At 25.7% G+C, this 19,250-nt stretch overlaps 1 protein-coding gene across 1 annotated transcript; it reads left to right on the top strand.

Annotated features, from left to right (window-relative positions):
- The first annotated feature begins 243 nt into the window (after window positions 1-243).
- On the top strand, window positions 244-14,601 carry LOC126744344 (vacuolar protein-sorting-associated protein 36-like). Its single transcript, XM_050451721.1, has 4 exons — window positions 244-343; window positions 12,607-12,747; window positions 13,592-14,063; window positions 14,115-14,601. The coding sequence occupies exons 2-4, from the start codon at window positions 12,607-12,609 to the stop codon at window positions 14,417-14,419; spliced, it is 918 nt and encodes a 305-aa protein (XP_050307678.1). The 5' UTR covers window positions 244-343; the 3' UTR covers window positions 14,420-14,601.
- The last annotated feature ends 4,649 nt before the right edge of the window (window positions 14,602-19,250 follow it).

The raw sequence follows: 19,250 nt of genomic DNA, 5'->3' as shown, positions 1-19,250 counted from the left end.
TTTTAAGTGAGTGTATCATTGCTTCTTATTAAATTTAATACTTACTCATTACCTATCAACAAAAATTCTAATTCCGGCATTATACGATTAGAGTGGTCCCAAAGATCAGTAAAGTGTATTATATGACATCATAACTGTTTTTTTGTGATGATCACTACATACAGACTACATACGAAAATCGTAATGTAAGGTAGGGCAAATGATGACTCGATGCGAGCTCATACTTACACCTTCACCTTGTGAAAGCTTTTAAATTCGTTGTTGGGCCAGTACTGTTTACCAATACCTTCTTCGCATTCGTTACACTTGTTTCTCCGGGTGTATTTTGTTTTTAACTATTAAGGTAAGTTTGTGTGTTTATTTTTTTATTTAATTTTTAATTTAGAATAGAATGTGGGAAAAAATGTGGTTTTTGAGTATAATTTAAGGGTTATAAAAGAGAGAAAGTAGATGTTATTTAGGATTTTTTAAAATTATTACTACCCTTCTTAGTTTCTATCCTAATTGAGAAAAATTAATAAAGTATATAGATTAATTAATTAGATTAATGAAGTATATAATAGAACCTTAAAGTTTCTAAAGCAAGGAAACACCATGAACATGATCTAAAGTATTCCCACATGTTTTTTTTTATAATTAAGTTCTTTTTTATTAATTTATTGATGTTTTAATTAATAGTAACAAATATAGGGTTTTATTCTTCAAATAAAATATTAATTTAAATACCAAAAACTTTTTTCTGTTTTACTTAGAAAATCAACATTTCTTTTTTAAATAAAACTTTTTCGATATTTAATTTAATTTTCTTTATTTATTTATATCGAAAAAATTTGTTTCAACTAAATTTATTTATTTTTTGTGTTTTTTTTTATTAAACTGTACTGAAAAAAATAACTTGTATAAATTAAATTTATTTTATATTAATGGCCATAAAAGATGACAATAATTAAAAATTTAGATTTTCATAACAATAATAATAATAATAATAACAAAATACTATTTATTTCAAAATAATTTTACAAAGTAGTTATAAATTAATATAATTGCGAACATGAGGGAATATGAGGTGCAGGAAAATATTTTTCGATTAAATTTATTTATTTTCTTTCTTAATTTATAATTTATATTTTTATTTATTTATTTTACCGTTGGCAAAATTATCTATTAAAAATTTTAAATTATTAATAATAATAATATATTTATTCAGTAAACGTGCTTCAAACATAACAAATAATAAAAATGATTAAAATACACATAACACAGTAAAATTGTCAAACGTCGCGTTTTACTCCATATAAAAACAAACAAAATAAAAAATTTGTAATTAAAATTAAATAATATATTCATAATAATTTTGTGTTAGCAATTATAAAAGAAATAAAAGAATATAAATAAAAAAACTGACGAAAAGAGCAAGAAAGATTTTTTTATGCAAAGATCTAATTGCTCAGTTTAATTTTTAAATTAAAATATAGAAAATATAGGTACTTGATTTAAAATTAAAAAAAAGGTATTTAATTATGAAAAGTTAAAAATAATACTTTATAAAAATACTCTCTGTGGTAAGAATTTACGAGTATAGGAAAACTCTAACTGGAAAAACATGAATGTGAAATTTAGTTTAATTTTTTGTCATATATTGAGCTTTTTCTAATGCAAAGAAACACTATAATATATAATATTAAAAAAACTTCAAAGTTTTTATTGTTGTTTATTGAAAACCAAGAATTTTATATAAAAAAAAAGTTATACATAGGATTAAACGATTTAAATGTTTTTACCTAGGAAATTAAAAGACACATATAAGAATTAACAAATTTAAAAAAAATATATCAAAAAAATCGAAACTTTCATGTCATTTAAAAATATTAAAAAAGTAAAATTAAAAATATAAAAAATGTACATATAATATATAAATACAGTATTGGCCCTAGATTGGCCATAATAGTTAGAACTTTTAAAAATTCATTATATTTTGTGTGCCTTTTAATTAGTATTTTATTTTCTTTTATAAAGTTGTTGTACACGAAAAACTAGTATTAATTGTCTGTCAATGTGAGTCCAGGCTTCAACAAGCTTATGAAATAGTTCATCAGCATTTTTGACTGTTCCAGATGCCCGAATTTTGCGATCCAGCTGTTCCCATATCGGGTTTAAGTCCGGACTCTGGGCCGGCTACTTTAAAACTGTGATCTTTTCTTGATCCAACCATTCTTTTACCAATTTTGACGAATGTTTTGGATCGTTATCATGCTGGAATACAAAATTTACTGGCATAGACTCTAATGTGTAAGGCTCCATTATATTTCGCAAAATATCCCGATACATACATCGATCCATTTTCTCCACAATTTTATGTATTGGCCCAGTACCATACCAAGAAAAGCATCCCCATACTATGTATTCCATCACTGGAAAACAGATTGAACTTAGATACGTCACTGAATAGCGTAACTTGATATTTTTCTTTCGCAGCAAAGGTTTATTAGCAGGTCTGTAGCTGTTAAGTTCACCAGAGCACAATCGCCTTCTTACCGTTCTTGCAGAGATATTGGAAGGCTCACCTTCATTTAATTTTTGTAAAATTTTGAAGGATGACAAAAATGGGTCATTCTGGGAAATATTTAAAATTCGCCTAACTACAGGGGCAGTCGTGGCATTAGGTCTTTCAGTGCTTTTACCTGGTGCAACATTTCCAAATATACGATATTTCTTAATTATCCGTGACACGATGTTCTTTGGAACGTTTAGTCTTTGAGCAATATTACGCTGCCTAACACCCTGATTGTAAAAATCTAAAATTCTTTGGCGAATGTCGCTGGAATAGGCCTTGCCTTTTCCCATGGTAACACAAAATAAAATAAATAAAAAGAACCCACTTGCACACTGGTGTGTCAAAGAGGCAGTCTATAAAATACATCTTTTATAAAAAGTTCCAAGCATTTTGTCCAGCACAAAAATTTAAAGTATTTCTTATTGTCTGAAACAAATATCCCTACAATCCCATTTTTTTAATAATTCATTTTCCAATTGATGTTTTTATTTTTGTTTATACAAATATGAAAAGCTTTAAATAAAAAAAATATTGTTAAAATATGGACCAAAATTTTCTCCTTATTTAATTACTGTTTTAAAATAAAACTTTGTCTTTACTTTTCTTTAATTAATTAAATAGCACAAATTTTCTTTTAATTAAATTGTTATGTTTGTTTTTCTATTTTTTTAATTTTTCTATTTATTTAAGTTGGTTTATTAAAATTGTGTTAAAAAATATGATTTTTTAAATAGATCTATTTTATTTATACCCATTAAGGGTAACTAAAGTAATAGAAAATATATATGTTTTTATTTACAATGTTTTCTTTCCTTTATTTATTCATTTACCTATCATTTAATTTAAAATAGTATATTTTTTAAATTTTGGTCATCATCATCTATTACAAGTTTTGAACTAACAAAATAAAATATTTGGAATAAAAAAAACTTATTACAAATGTTCAAAGTTTTCAGTTCTACTTTTAAACTAAATGATCCACTTAGTTATATAACAAAATATAAGAAACAAATTATTTAAAAAAATTTTATACACGTTTTATAGTATTTTATTGTTTTTATTAATATAATTACTTATAACTATTTAATTAACATTTTAAATTTGTTGTTGGGCCAGTACTATTTACCAATACCTTCTTTGCATTCGTTACACTTATTTCTCCGGGTGTATTTTGTCTCTAATTATTAAGGTAAGTTTGTGTGTTTATTTTTTAATTTGAAAAAAAATGAGAGAAGAATGTCTTATGTAGAAAGTAATTTATATTATTTGCCTAATAATGTGATCTTTAGATATAATTTGGGGGTTATGGAAGACGCAAAATAAATGTTATTTAGGAAATAATTTCTTTATTATTATTTCTTTTCTTAGTTTCGCCCTTATATTTATAAAATATATAAAAACATTAATTAGGAAACACCATAAACATCTTAGAATTTTTCCAATCATCCCAATACGTTTATTTTTAATTTATTTCTTTATTCTTTAATTGATAGTCAAAAAATTGTTGAATACTTTTCAAATAGCATGTTTAGGTAAATACCGAAAAATCTAAACTTGAAAAAATTAACATTTTAAAAGTCAAGTTTTGATATAAATTAAATTTGTTTTTATTCAAAAAATCAACGTTTTCTGGTTTTGAAGTAAAACTTTTGCAGTGTTGAATTTAATGTGATATAATGTTTTTCAAATACATTAACATGTTTTTTTTTAATTATTCTTTTTTGATTATCTTGAAAAAACAACCTTTGGTAAACTCAATTAATTTTATAGTAATAACTATAGAAGATGATTACGATTAAAAAATATACATATATGCATAATTTTCTTTTATTTCAAAGGTTTTCGTATATTTATCCACTGGATAACATTATTTAATTATTTATTTGTTTAAAATAGCAGAAAATTTAGTTTTTATTTTTTTAAGCATGAAAAAGTCATCTGGTGATAAGTTTAAATTAAAAAAAAAGTATAAATAAATGAAATATTTGTTATAAAGATTAAATGATCTTTATTTATTTTTCTTTTTATAATAGAGATTTTACTAAGAAATTACAAAAGTTGTAGCGGTTATACAAAAGATGTAATATTTAGTTCTTATTTTTATATATTATTCTTATTCTATTCAAATATTCAGAATGTTTAATAAAAAAATTAATGTAAGAATTAGGATCATTAAAAGTAAAATTTTGACAAAAATTAAATACTCACTTTATTAATCAGAAAATTAATTTTAAAATGAATCCTTAGAATTTTGTGTTTAATTTTGCTTATTTAATTATATCGAAAAATTATTGTTTAACTAGATTTGCATGTTTTTTATTTATTTATTGTTTTAATTATATTAAAAATAGCAATTATTTGTAAACTTAATTCATTTGAAATTGATACCCATAAAAAATCATCAAAATAAAAAAAATTTATATTTTTTATTATCAAAATAAAAAAATGTATATTATTATTTTAAAAATTATATTTTTATTTATTTATTTGCTTAAAATAGCAAAAAGTAAAGTTTTTATGTTTTATTTTTTGTCTATTTTTTTATCTTATTTTTTTAGCCAAAATTAACTACTAATAGTTTAGAATTAGCGAAGAACATATTTGTGATGAAGGTTAAATGATCTCAATTCATTTTTCTTTTTTAATATGAAATTGTCCAAATAATTGTAAAATAAATAAAAGTGTAAAAATAATTAAAACGGTAACGTTTTTTTTTTAATGAAGAATATCATAACGTTCAGTTTATTTTTTATTATAAGAATATAATAAAAAATAAATATATTTAATTTAAATTGAAAAAAAATATGTATATTTGTCAAATTATAAAAAATTAAAATAGCACTTTAATAAATTATTTTTTTTTGTAAGTACAATATTAGATAATTCAAGTTTAAAATTTGACTTTTTGAAATTTTGACATTTTTTCTTCATGCAGGACTTTAAATTTTTTATATTACAAAAAAGCACTATGAATTAATAAAATTAAAAAACATTTTAGAAATATCCTTAAAAAAAACTTTTTAATTGATATAAATATATTTAGGTTTTTTTATAGTTTATTTAAATACCAAAATTAATTTATACAACAAAATAAGGATTTTAAAATTCAAAAGAAATTTTCCATTTTTATTCTTTTCAACTGTTTGAAATAATAAAAATTAAGAATTTCTTCCAGGCACTTGAAAGTTATAAAAAGAAATCACATTTACAGTACGTACCTTTTTGTTGAAAGTGCACTTTTTATATTCGTCTATAGTAAGGAATACGTCTGTTAAAGTCCTTTTTGGACTGTTTTTAGAATAATCCTGATTTCTTTTAATGACTTTCAGCTGTCTAAGAGATATTTTACATTTTTATTTTTGTCAACTGCTTGAAATAATAAAAATTGAAAATTTCTTCCAGGCACTTGCAAGTTTTAAAAAGAAATCACATTTACAATACCTACTTTTTTATTGAAAGTGCACTTTTTACATACGTAAGTAATACATCTGTTAAAGTCCTTTTTTGGACTGTTTTTAGAACAATCCAGAAGACAAATAGAAGAAATAAAAATTTCTTCCAGGCAGTTGAAAGTCATGAAAAATAATCAGGATTGTTCTAAAAACAGTCCAAAAAGGACTTTAACAGATATATTACTTACTATAGACGTAAGTAAAAAGTGCACTTTCAACAAAAAAGTACGTACTATAAATGTGACTTCTTTTTATGACTTTCAACTGCCTGGAAGAAATTTTCAATTTTTATTGTTTCAAGCAGATGAAAAGAATAAAAATGAAAAATTTCTTTTAGACAGTTGAAAGTCATAAAAAGAAATCAGGATTGTTCTGATTGTATGCCTAAAGACTATTATCAACTATTTATACTTAGGAAACAGTTGCATTCAGACTGTCCCTAGATTACTATTTCATCATCTTCAACTGCCTGTAAGAAGTTCTTTATGTTGATTTTTCCGAACTGTTGAAAATACTATAAATAGAGAATTTCTTCCAGGCAGTTGAAAGCCTTAAAACAAATCAGGAATGTTCTAAAAACAATCCAAAAAGGACTTTAACAGATATATTACATACTATAGACGTAAGTAAAAAGTGCACTTTCAACAAAAAAGTACGTACTATAAATGTGACTTCTTTTTATGACTTTCAACTGCCTGGAAGAAATTTACAATTTTTATTGTTTCAAGCAGTTGAAAAGAACAAAAATGGAAAATTTCTTTTAGACAGTTGAAAGCCATAAAAACAAATCAGGATTGTCCTGATTATATGCCTAAAGACTATTATTAACTACTTATACTTAGGAAACAGTTACGTTCAGACTGTCACTAGATTACTATTTCATCATCTTTAACTGCCTGTAAGAAGTTCTTTATGTTGATTTTTCCAAACAGTTGAAAAGACTATAAATGGAGAATTTCTTCCAGGCAGTTGAAAGCCTTAAAACAGATCAGGCATGTTTTAAAAACAGTCCAAAAGGATGCCATATTGATTTCTTAACTGCCTGGAATCAATCAATCAATTAATTAATTTTCCTATTCAACCAGTTCGATCAAAAAAGAATTCAACTTAAATCATTATCTTAACTAACTAGTAACCATCAAATATCCTTCATTTCCTTTACCCCAGGACAACGTAAAAGTAAAAGTGGTCTATACAAAACACACATAACAAGACGTAGGTATATTCACAAAACATTTATTCATAAGACGGAAGTTGATCAAATTAACAACCACAAAAAAAATGGAAACCAGAAGAAAGGTTCGTTCGAGCGAAACACACTTATCGCACATCGGTTTCCGTTGTCTTAACATAACAGTGCACTTTTGTTAATTGTTTATTGATAATGTAACAAGGTTTACTTTGATAGATTATAGAGAAAGTGTTTTTTGTTTTTTCATGTGTTGATAGTTTGTTAAATTATTAGTTCAATGGTGAAAATTTGAAAAATTGAATAAATGAGGTTCTTATAAACTCTTTCATTCTTTTCTAGGGGTCCATTTATTGGCAGTAACTGTGGTCTTATCTATTTAAATTAAAGACTTAATCTATCTCTTACCTTCAAAGTTAGTCAAGGATAGTCCTTTTTATAGATCTCATTAATCAAAATGTAGAAAAATTAAGCAATAACTCAAGATCCAGACTAAATCGTAAATAATTAGTAACGTTTTCTATGACCTGTGCAAGGCTTTTGACTGTGTCATTCATTAGATGTTCGAAATTCCGTCCTTTTTCCTATATACATCCAGATAAGAAAATCTATTTATAATACTTAAGACAAGAATTGGAGGAATGTTGGCTTCTTTCTACTGTATCTCTCTCTCTCATCAAAATCCGTTAATCTAAAGCGAAAGTAACTTAATAATTAAGGAGTAATAAAAGTGGTCGAGTCATCAGTGATCAATTTATAAAATGAAAAATGTAACAATCAGTTCGAATGACCAACCGTCAATTAAAATGGTCAAAGATGGGTGTAAGAGTGAATCCGTTTTGAAAGGCGGAATTATTAATGGAATTCATTAAGAAATAATTGTTGATCATTGACTTGTTTGATGGGTATGAATTGAAAAGTTGTTTTTTTTTTAATAAGGAATTTAATATTATGTAATTATTTGTATGTTTTTATTTATTATTAGTGTAATTTATTTAATGGGTTATCATTACTTGAGATGCAAAAAATATGTATTTTTTTTAACTAAAATAAAATAAAGTATAAAAGGATTTTCAATTTTTAAAATATCATGAAATATCAAAAAGGAAAATTTAAAATCGCGTATTTCGAGTCTTTAAAATATACATAATTTGCTATCTTTTGGGAATTAAATTATATATAATATATTATAATTTAATTTTTTGTCTTAAGAAATAAATCCAAATTTTTTTGTATATATTTATTATCTTGTATGCGTCATTTTTTTAAATCGTTATTGGTCAAATAACTTGAAAAAATAAAAATTCTAAATTTAAAAAAAAAAACATTTCAAGTACTGTTATAATTTAAAACTTATTTAATTAATAATAACTTAAGATAAAATTACTTAAATAGGTCATATATATTTTACTTTAAATTACCTTAGATTTTTTGGACCCTTATATTTTACTTTAATTTATCTATCAAAAATATTGGTAAAAAATTAATTAAAGAAAATAGCATCTAGGAAAAAATAAATAATTAAAAAATTTTATTTACAATTATTTAAAAAAAATCTAAATCTGTCACATCAAAATTAATAAAAGAGAATCTGTAACTAAATTTATTTATCTATATATAAAGTTTCTTTAATTTAGAACCATCAAACTTTTAATTATTTATTAGAATATTTTTAAGTTTTTAAAAATATATGAATTTTAATCTGAAGCTAAAATTAAAAAGTGAACTCAGCCATCAACAATTATTAATAAAAAAAAACGTATTTTGATATTTAAAAACTAAAAGCTTATAAAATTAAAATATTACAAATAACAATTAAATCACTGATAAATATAAACATTGTTAAATTTTTTAATTTTTTTAAATAAATTTTTGTTTTAAGGGCATCAGATTATTAAAAAAAAAACAAACACATATAACAATAATAATAAGTTTTATACACGTAATTCAATAACATATTTTCATCAGTAAGAGTACTAATAAACCTAAATAACAAACTTATCATAAATGTTTTTTAAAATATTAAAGAATGTCGAATATTTTTTTAACCTAAAACTAAATTTGGCTATTTTTAATTAATTTTAAAGGAAATTAATGAAATATCATAAAAAATTTAAATAAATAATTATTTTTAAGCCTCTATAGAGTTAATAATTTATGAAGTAGCAAAATTTAAAAAAATAAAAATTCAAATTTAACACATTTTAAATACTTTATTAATTTATTCTACATGTCAAAAAAGTTTAAATAATTATCATAAAAATACAAAAATTTTAATTAAAAAAATCGTTTAAAAGAGCTCAGAATGTGAGGAAAAAAATTCAAATATCAGAATATCAGAAACATAAATGAACATACATATTCAAAATTAATTAAAAATTTGAAACTCTAAACATTTTGAATACTTTAAATATTTATTCTATAAATCATAAATAGTTTAAATAATTATAATATATAATAATAGTACTGGAAATAAATTAATTACTGATTCCAAAAATAATAAAAAATATAAAAAAGTAAAAGATTAATATACACGCCGGCACAAAATTCCGCCACCCTAAAATATTGGCCAAGTTTGATGTTTTATAAATTTTTTATTTTTTATCAGATCCTCACGATTTTGCTATCAGTTTTTAGATATATTTGTTGTGATTTTTTAAAATCATTTTGTACAGGGTCTTTTGAAATTACGAGAAAAAACAACAGTTTGTTTTACTCCTGTATAATATAGCCTAATCGAAAAATGCTACTTTACAAAATGATTTCAAAAAATCACAACAAACGTATCTAAAAACTGATGGTAAAATCGTGAGGATCTGATAAAAAATTAAAAATTTATAAAACATCAAACTTGGCCAATATTTCAGGGTGGCGGAATTTTGTGCCGGCCAGTGTATATTCATTGGATAATTTAAAAATCAAAAACTCTAAGAAGAAGGATATTCATTATTATTATAATTATATAATAAATTATTTAATGAATAAATTTATAAAATTAAATTTATTCATTAAATTTTTTTTTTCAATTATTAGCCTCAAAGATCTCAATATATGAAAAAATAAATAAAATAAGACAAATTAGAAGATTAGATATTAAAGCTTAAAAACTGAAATCAATAATTATTTTATATAAATTAATTACTTATGCGAGAAATAAGGCATATTTAGGATAAAAGTTTAATATTTGCATATAGTAATTAATGAATATACTTAGGAAAAAAGTTTATTTATTTGGTATCATGGCCTTGATGTTAATTGGAAAAACAATGTAAATCAAATTATAAAAATATTAAAAAACATATTTTTATGCTGATATAAAAAAAAATAATTTCAATAAAATAATATAATGTATAATACATAGTGTTTATTGATTAATATAATTACTTTTTGGAACCATATAATATTAAAGAACTATAAACCTTAATTTAATTATAATTTATTATTAAAAGTCTTAGTTTTTAATTTTAAATTAAAGTAAAATCACGAGGAATTTTAAAATTCTTTAAAATATATTTATTTTTTTTTAATACAAATAAATAATATAAATTAACATTAGTTTTATTATTTTTATGTGATAAGAATTTTATATATTATTTAATTTTTTTTTAAATCAGCATAGTTTCTTAATTTTAATTATAAAAAAAATGTTAGATTTTAAAATATTTGTTTGATTTTCTAACATTTTATTTTTATTATATTCTCCCTGTTTGGTTTTTTACCTAAATAATCCTTTATTTTCATTTTAAATATAATGAATAATAATCTTTTCCCTAAATTCTTTAATTTTTAAATTACTATACAGAAATATTTAAATTTAATTTTTTATATTTGTTGAACAAGTAATTTATTTATTTTGAATATGTAATGATGCATTTATTCATAGCTTTTTTTAAATTATTCTCAGCTCTTTTGATTTCTTAATTCTTAAACTTTAATTCTATAGACGCCTCAAAATTATAGTTTGTTTATATGCTTTCATTTAAAATTAATTAAAAATGGCAAAATTTAATTTTTAATTAGAAAAATATTAAATTTTTGAAGCATATTTAAATACATTTAGGATTATACTTAAATCATGTTATTTTTAGGAAATTAAATTTTCACAAGTTGTTTGATTTTTATTCCTTTTACTGTTATCATTAAAAGTGTGAAAAAGTATTTTTTCATTCATCAAATATTTATTGATATTATTTGATAATCCAAACTTGTAGATATATTTTTATTATTAATTAATAATTTAATTTTATATGCAATACATTAATTTTATAAGCATTTAATTTTTTAATGTTAAAATTATGTGTTAACTTTAACAAACTATTTATGATTGATTTATATATATATTTTTAAAAACATTTTATAAATTATTAAACGTTTAATGTTTTAAAAATAAATAAACAGACAGTAGCATTTGAATACTAAGATTCAAAACCTTAAAACATTTTAAATGAATTAATTAGAGATTTTACAACAAAAAAAAAAGTTCAAATGTACCCAATTAATTAACAGATAAAAAAATAAACAAAAAATTTCTTATAATAATATTAAAAAAACAATAGATATTAAAGTCCTTAAAAATCACAGAAAGCGTTATAAATAATATAAAAAAAATTAAATCATATGAATTTTGTTTAATTTATTAATTTAATTAAGTTTTTTTTTGTATATCTACATTAAAAAAAAGAGAGCTCGGAATATGACAAAAAAAATCTTTAAAAATAAAAAATTTAGAAATTGTAATTTTTTAATATTAAAGCTTTAGAATATAAAATTCAAATAAAAATATTTATTTTATTTAAACTAAAAAAGGAGGAAATTTATGTAAAAAGATACATATGGAAAAAATAATGAAAATATTAATGATTTTAGATTTTGAATTAAATTTAGCAAACTAAAAAATTTAAATAATATATTTTTAATGTCAAGATCATTCATCAATAGCGTATAAATGGACATACATTTATTTATATATACAACGTTTACTATGTTATCATTCCATTACCACCAAAATTATTAATTCAATAATTTAAATAAAATTAACAAATTAATTAATCTCATTAAAATTAACAAAATCAATAAATTTCATAAACAATTTATAAATAAAACGCAAATTCTATAAAAATAAAAATTTGGCCAAAAAAACGATATTCAATTTTCTTATACACATTTTATACATTTATCTCAAAAAACCATCAGACCGACAATGAAACAATCATTCATTAAGCAAGAAAGTAAAAACCATTTAAACATTCAGGGTCCACCCATCGGTGGTAATAAAAGACCATGGACCATGACGTTTGTGCATGCGTTATTAAAATAATAAGACCACTTTCTCTAATGAGTTCATACGATAGAAAAAAAAAGTGAAAATTGATGACAATTGACTTTACATATGAATAATAATTATTTTACAGATGAAAGTATTGAGTGTACTTGGTTGCCTACTGGTAGCAGTACATGCGAACACTTACAAAGGGCAAAGAACTACTTTGGAGGACATTGAAAGGGACTTAAGTGGTATTAGTAAGTCTATTACGCACCCTCAAACAAAGAAGGTAAGTGTTGATTATGTTGAAGGGGTTTGAGTGAGCTGTAAAGGGAGAATCTGTAAATCATTTTAGGTTAAGTGTCTTAAATCTGAATGTCTGATGAAAAGTGCTATTAGATCAATAGGTCAGCAATAGAAAAGTTTGTTTTGCACTACGTCAGCTCAACCCTCTTCGTCAGTTTAACACTAGTACTGACTTATGATCTCTATCTTTATGCTTTATCTTTAATCATCATTGGAATCTATGTACGTTTGATTTGCTGTACTGGTTTCTTCATGCTTACACTAATCATGCTGGGTTTGTAGTTACTGATATCGTTTTGTCTCTCTTTATTTTATTTAACTTTAATTATTTTCTTCGTTATCGTTTTAGGGTGTTTTTGATACACGTCAACTCACCCTCCTTCACTATGCCTTGACGTCATTTTTAATAATTTTAAACAGCTTTTTCAACCTGTCACACTAATGGTTTCTGTCTTTCTCTACGTCAGCCAAATGTATTTTCTTTTTGCAGGGTATATATTTTTTGCCACACGTCAACGCATGACCCTCCTTCGACCTCGACATTTTTTTAATAAAATGTCTATTTTGACGTCATAGGAACTTTATTTGATTTCCTGCACGTCAACTGGCTTCTATTTGCATTTTAACAGAGGAGCATCTATTTGTATTTCTGTTTTTCTCTACGTACAAAAATACAAGGAATTTTTCTTTTTTTCTCAATAGTTCATTGATTTCCATCATTAGCATTTACAACATAGACGAAGTTAATAATGCTTAAGGACCAGGCATATTTGAAGATATATATACATTGCAAAATATCTCTCTTATTAATAAAATCCAATTTACAGGCTCCAAATGCGCAACTATCATCTCCAACAAAATTCGGATTTATTCCACACAGAACGGCTTCATCTTACGCAGCATCAAAACCAAAACTCCAATATACTCAAGGGAGTTATCAAGTGAAACCTAAAGTAAATCAACCTTCAACTTACCAGAAACCTCTATACCAAACAGCACCTGCTCTTCAATACGTTTCACCAGACCAAACCCAACAGTATTCACAAACCAGTCAGCAGTACCTAAATCAGCAACAAGCCCAAGAATACACGTATATCCAACCAGACACTGCTCAGCAGTACGTGCAGTATCAAGAACCCAGTCAGCAGTACTCACAATACGACAATATTCAGTATGTCACTGATAACTCTATTGGACAACAGGATGGAAAACAGTCCTACTACTCTCAGCAACCTCAGTATTATTATGTGCAATATCAGGCCCCCAGTACCGCTGTGGAATCAGTTGTTGAACCAAAAGGTGACGCTCGTTTACACAGTCAACATCTATTTTCACCACAAACATTTTTAGCTTCCACCTACTCCAACTACCTGCCATCAAACGCGATTCCAGTAGAGGAAAAGCAGCAGTACTTCACAGCTGTACAACAGCTACCACCAATCACCACCACGGTAGCCAAGTACACCACGGTGGTGCCAAAGAAGCCTAAACACACCAGTCAGCAGTACCGTTCACAACAAACGTCGTATTATCCGCAAGAAGAGGCGGTGCCCAAAAGGGAACCTAAAAGTTTACTCGACTCCTATGTTCCCTCAGTTTTACAATTGCAGTACTTGAGGCAGTACCAAGGAAAAGGGAGCCAGTCGAAATATTGAATAAGTAGCTTCAATGATGCGTTGTTGGCCAGTCCTCGCAATAAAGAGGATCTAAAGCTTTAATATTATTATTGTTATTAATTATTATAGGTTTAATCAATGTTTTTGTGCTTATATTTGTTTTATATAGGGGATAAGTCTTGTTAATATTTATACTAAATAAAAATGATTTTTTTAATTAATTTCGTGTGATTGTAAGTAGAGTAAGTCAGAATTCTTATTTATAAGTTGGAAGTGGCTTAGTTTTCTCATGCTTCTGCTACTAGTTCTTCTTCTTCATCTTCTTCTTCTTCTTCTTCTTCTTCTTCTTCTTCTTCTTCTTCTTCTTCTTCTTCTTCTTCTGTTTCTTTTTCCGTTTCTTCTTCTTCTTATTCTGCTTTCTTTTCACTTTTTTTGGTTTGTACTAACAACGTTTCCGTTAGTTTTGTACTAACGTACTAACGTACAAAACTAACGGAAGACAAAATGTGTGTAAGAATTTGTAAAGTTAATTAAACTTTGAAAGTATCAACGGCTTCTATTACCCTGGAATTAAAACTCAAATAATGACATTTTTTGTTCACTACTGCCTTGATCTCCATCTTCTTCTTTGTCTTCTTCTTCTTCTACTTCTTATTTTTCTAATTTATAAAAAAAATTGCACTCATCTTTTTCGGTGTTTCTCTTCACTTGCTCTCCTTATCTCTCTTGCATATTTGCATAGAAAGAGAGTAAAGGAGAAGCGTGAACACTGAAGGATAATGAACAGAGACATTTATCAGTGGCTCTGTTCAGTATTTTCCAACAGTTTGATACTGGCCACTGATGTATGTTTCCTTCCTTATTATATAAGGAAAGCGCAATTATGTTTGCCATTCTCTTTCCTTCTTCTTCGTCTTCCACTTCTTCTTCTGCGTTTCCTTATTTTTGTTTATTAATATCTTGAAAACTCATTTTAGTATCCTTAGAAAATAAAAAAGCACAAATTTTCTTAAGGGTTCAAACTAGTCCAATAAAAAATTCCAGAAATATCGCTCCTTTTGACCTTGACAGCCCTCACTCACTTCAAAGTCCAATATCTCGAAAACTTATTGCACTATTCTTATGAAATAAAAAGCAAAATACTCAGAAAACTATTCTTAATAAGCATCCTTAAAGGTTCAAGCTTTTTAGACAAAAACTTTACAATTATCGCCCATTTTTGTTAAGAGGGTCTAAAGACAATGACCTTGAAAGCCACTACTCACTTTGAAGTCCAATATCTCGAAAACCTCTTGGACTATTCTTATTATCCAAAAAGCAGAATATTCAGAAAGGTATTCCCTACAACATTTCTTAAAGGTTTGAAATAGTTTAGTAAAAAAATCGCCAAATATCTCGTCTTTTGACCTAAAAAGCTTTTTTCCACTTTAAAATTCAATATCTGGAAAACCCCTTGGACTATTCTTATTAAAAAAAAAGTGAAATACTCAGAACATTATTCTGAACAAATCTTATTAAGGGTTTAACCTTGTACAGGTAGAAACTACACGAATATCACCCTTTCTTTGTTAAGGGGGTCTAAAGGCAATAACCTTGAAAGTCACTACTCATTTTAAAGTCCAATATCTCGAAAACCTCTTGGTCTATTCTTATTATATAAAAAGCAGAATATTCAGAAAGGTATTCCCTACAACTTTTCTTAAAGGTTTAAAATAGTCCAGTAAAAAAATCGCGAAATATCTCGTCTTTTGACCTAAAAAGCTTTTATCCACTTCAAAATTCAATATCTGGAAAACCCCTTGGACTATTCTTATGAAACAAATAGTAAAATATTAAAAAAAGTATTCTTAACAAATATTCTTGAGGGTTCAAGTTTGTCCAGGTAAAAACCTTGCGACTATTACCCATTTTTGTTAAAGAAGCCTAAGTATAATGGCCTTGAAAGCCACTACTAACTTTGAAGTCCAATATCTCGAAAACCTGTTGCACTATTCTTATGAAACAAAAAGTAGAATACTTAAAAAAGTATTCTCAACAAATATTCTTAAGGGTTCAAGTTTGTCCGGGTTAAAACCTTGCGACTATTACCCATTTTTTTAAAGAAGTCTAAGTATAATGACCTTGAAAGCTACTACTAACTTTGAAGCCCAATATCTCGAAAACTTATTACCCTATTCTTATAAAACAAAAAGCAGAATACTTAAAAAAGTATTTTCAACAAATATTATTAAGGATTCAAGCTTGTATAGGTAAAAACATTGCGACTATTACCCATTTTTGTCAGAGAAGTCTAAGTATAATGACCGTGAAAGCCACTACTAACTTTGAAGTCCAATATTTTGAAAACTTCTTGGACTATTTTTATAAGGTAAGAAGCAAAATACTCAGAAAAGTATGCTCAATAAACTTCTTAAAAATCCAAGGCGATCCTATAAAAAAATTCTACAATATTGACCTTTTTTCATATTGACAACCTTTACCTACTTCAAAGTCCAATATCTCGAAAACTCCTTGGACTTTCTTTATAAAACAAAAATCAAAATATTCAGAAGAGTAATCTCAACAAATGCTTTTAAGAGCTCAAGCTTGTCTAGGCAAAAACCTTACGCTTATTTCCTCTTTTTGTTACGAAAGTCTAAGTACAATGACCTTTAAAGCCACTACTCAATTTATAGTCCAATATCTCGAAAAGCTCTTGAACTATTCTTATGAAACAAAAAGCAAAATGCTCAGAAGATTATCATCAACAAATGTTTTTCAGGGCTTAAGCCTGTATAGATAAAAATTTTACAGTTATCGCCCTTTCTTTATTACTGGGGTCTAAGGATAAAGACCTTGAAAGCCACTGCTCACTTTAAAGTCTAATATCTCGAAAACCTCTTGAACTATTCTTATTAAACAAAAAGCAAAATTTTCAATAAAGTATTTTAAACAAACTTTTTTAAAAATTTCAAGCCAGTTCACTAAGAAATTCTAGAAATATCGCCTCTTTTAACCTTGACAGCCCTTCCTTACTTTAAAATCCAATAACTCGAAAACCTTTTGGACTATTCTTATGAAGCAAAAAGCGAAAAACTCAAATAATTATTCTTATCAAATATTCTTAAAAGTGCAAGCCTGTATAGGTAAAAACTTGACGATTATCGCCCTTTTTTTGTTAAGGGGGTCTAAGGATAATGAACTTGAAAGCCATTACTCGCTTTAAAGTCCAATACCTTAAAAACCTCTTGAAATATTCTAATGAAACAAAAAGCAAAATACTCAGAAAATTATTTTCATCAAATGTTCTTAAGGGTGCAAGCCTGTACAGGTAAAAACTTGACGATTATCACCCTTTAATGTTAAGGGGCTCTCAGAACAATGACCTTGAAAGCCACTACTCACTTTGAAGTCCAATATCTCGAAAACCTCTTTGAGTATTTTTATAAAGTAAAAAACGAAATACTCAGAAAAGTATTCTCAACTAATATTTATAAAAGTTCAAGGCAGTTTAATAAAAGATTCTAGAAATATCGACTCTTTTAACCTTGATAAGCCTTTCTTACTTCAAAGTCCAATATCTCGAAGAGCTCTTGGACTATTCTTAAGAAACAAAAATCAAAATATTAAGAAGAGTATTCTTAACAAATATTTATAAGGGTTCAAGCCTGTCCAGGCAATACTTTTACAATGATTGCCCTTTATTTGTCAAGGGGTTGTAAGAACAATGACCCTAAAAGCCATTACTCACTTTAAAGTCTAATATCTTGAAAACCCATTTGAATATTCTCATGAAACAAAAAGCGAAATTTTCAGAAAATTTGTATAAATATTCTTAAAGACTCAAACTAGTTCAATTAAAAAAAATTCAGAAATATTCCGGCTTTTGACCTTGACAGCCTTTACTCACTTCAAAGTCCAATATCTCGAAAACCTCTTGCACCTTTTTCATGAAATAAAAAGCAAAATATTTAGAAAAGTATTCTCAACAAATGTTACTAAGAGTTTAGGTATGTCCAGGTAAAAACCTTACAATTATCACTCTTTTTGTCAAGGGGGTCTAAAGACAATGACCTTAAAAGCCACTACTCACTTTGAAGTCCAATATCTCGAAAACCCATTTGAATATTCCCATGAAACAAAAAGCGAAATGTTCAGAAAATTTATATAAATATTCTTAGAGGCTCCAACCAGTTCAATAAAAAAAAATTCAGAAATATTCCGGCTTTTGACCTTGACAGCCCTTACTCACTTCAAAGTCCAATATCTCGAAAACCTCTTGGACCTTTTTCATGAAACAAAAAGCAAAATATTCAAAAAAGTATTCTCAATAAATGTTACTAAGAGTTTAGGTGTCTCCAGGTAAAAACCTTACAATTATCACTCTTTTTGTTAAGAGGGTCTAAAGACACTGACCTTAAAAGCCACTACTCACTTTGAAGTCCAATATCTCGAAAACCTCTTGGACTATTCTTATGAAACAAAAAGCAAAATACTCAAAAAATTATTGCCAACAAATCCTTTTTGAAGCTTAAGCCTGTACAAATAAAACTTTTACAATTATCGCACTTTCTTTGTTAATGGGGTCTCGAAAACCTGCCTTGTCTCCTTTTACTTTACTTTTTCATTCTTAAAACATTTAAATTTTAACTTGGAATGATTCCAATATTCCAAATTACAAATCCAATTGTCACCATAGTTTCCATATATTATATCTTCCTCTAGTCTTCTTTCTATCACTGTTTCACCTTCGTTGACTCGTTATTCTTTGACATTGACACTTAAAATTTGAAATGCTTCACATAGTGCCTAGTTACTGAATCATGATCTAAAATTTTAAAAGGCAATTGCAAAAAAACCATAACATATTGAATAATAATTTTTTTTGTAA

The sequence above is a fragment of the Anthonomus grandis genome, chromosome 14 (genome assembly GCF_022605725.1).
Source record: "Anthonomus grandis grandis chromosome 14, icAntGran1.3, whole genome shotgun sequence".
NCBI lineage: Eukaryota > Metazoa > Arthropoda > Insecta > Coleoptera > Curculionidae > Anthonomus > Anthonomus grandis.
The sequence above is the reverse complement of the archived record's forward strand: the minus strand, read 5'-3'. Positions and strand labels throughout refer to the sequence as shown.

Coding starts and splice junctions, on each gene's coding strand:
- LOC126744344 (XM_050451721.1), top strand. CDS start 12,607: ATGAAAGTATTGAGTGTACTTGGTTGCCTACTGGTAGCAGTACATGCG. Junction 12,748..13,591: donor CGCACCCTCAAACAAAGAAG/GTAAGTGTTGAT, acceptor TCCAATTTACAG/GCTCCAAATGCGCAACTATC. Junction 14,064..14,114: donor ATCAGTTGTTGAACCAAAAG/GTGACGCTCGTT, acceptor AAACATTTTTAG/CTTCCACCTACTCCAACTAC.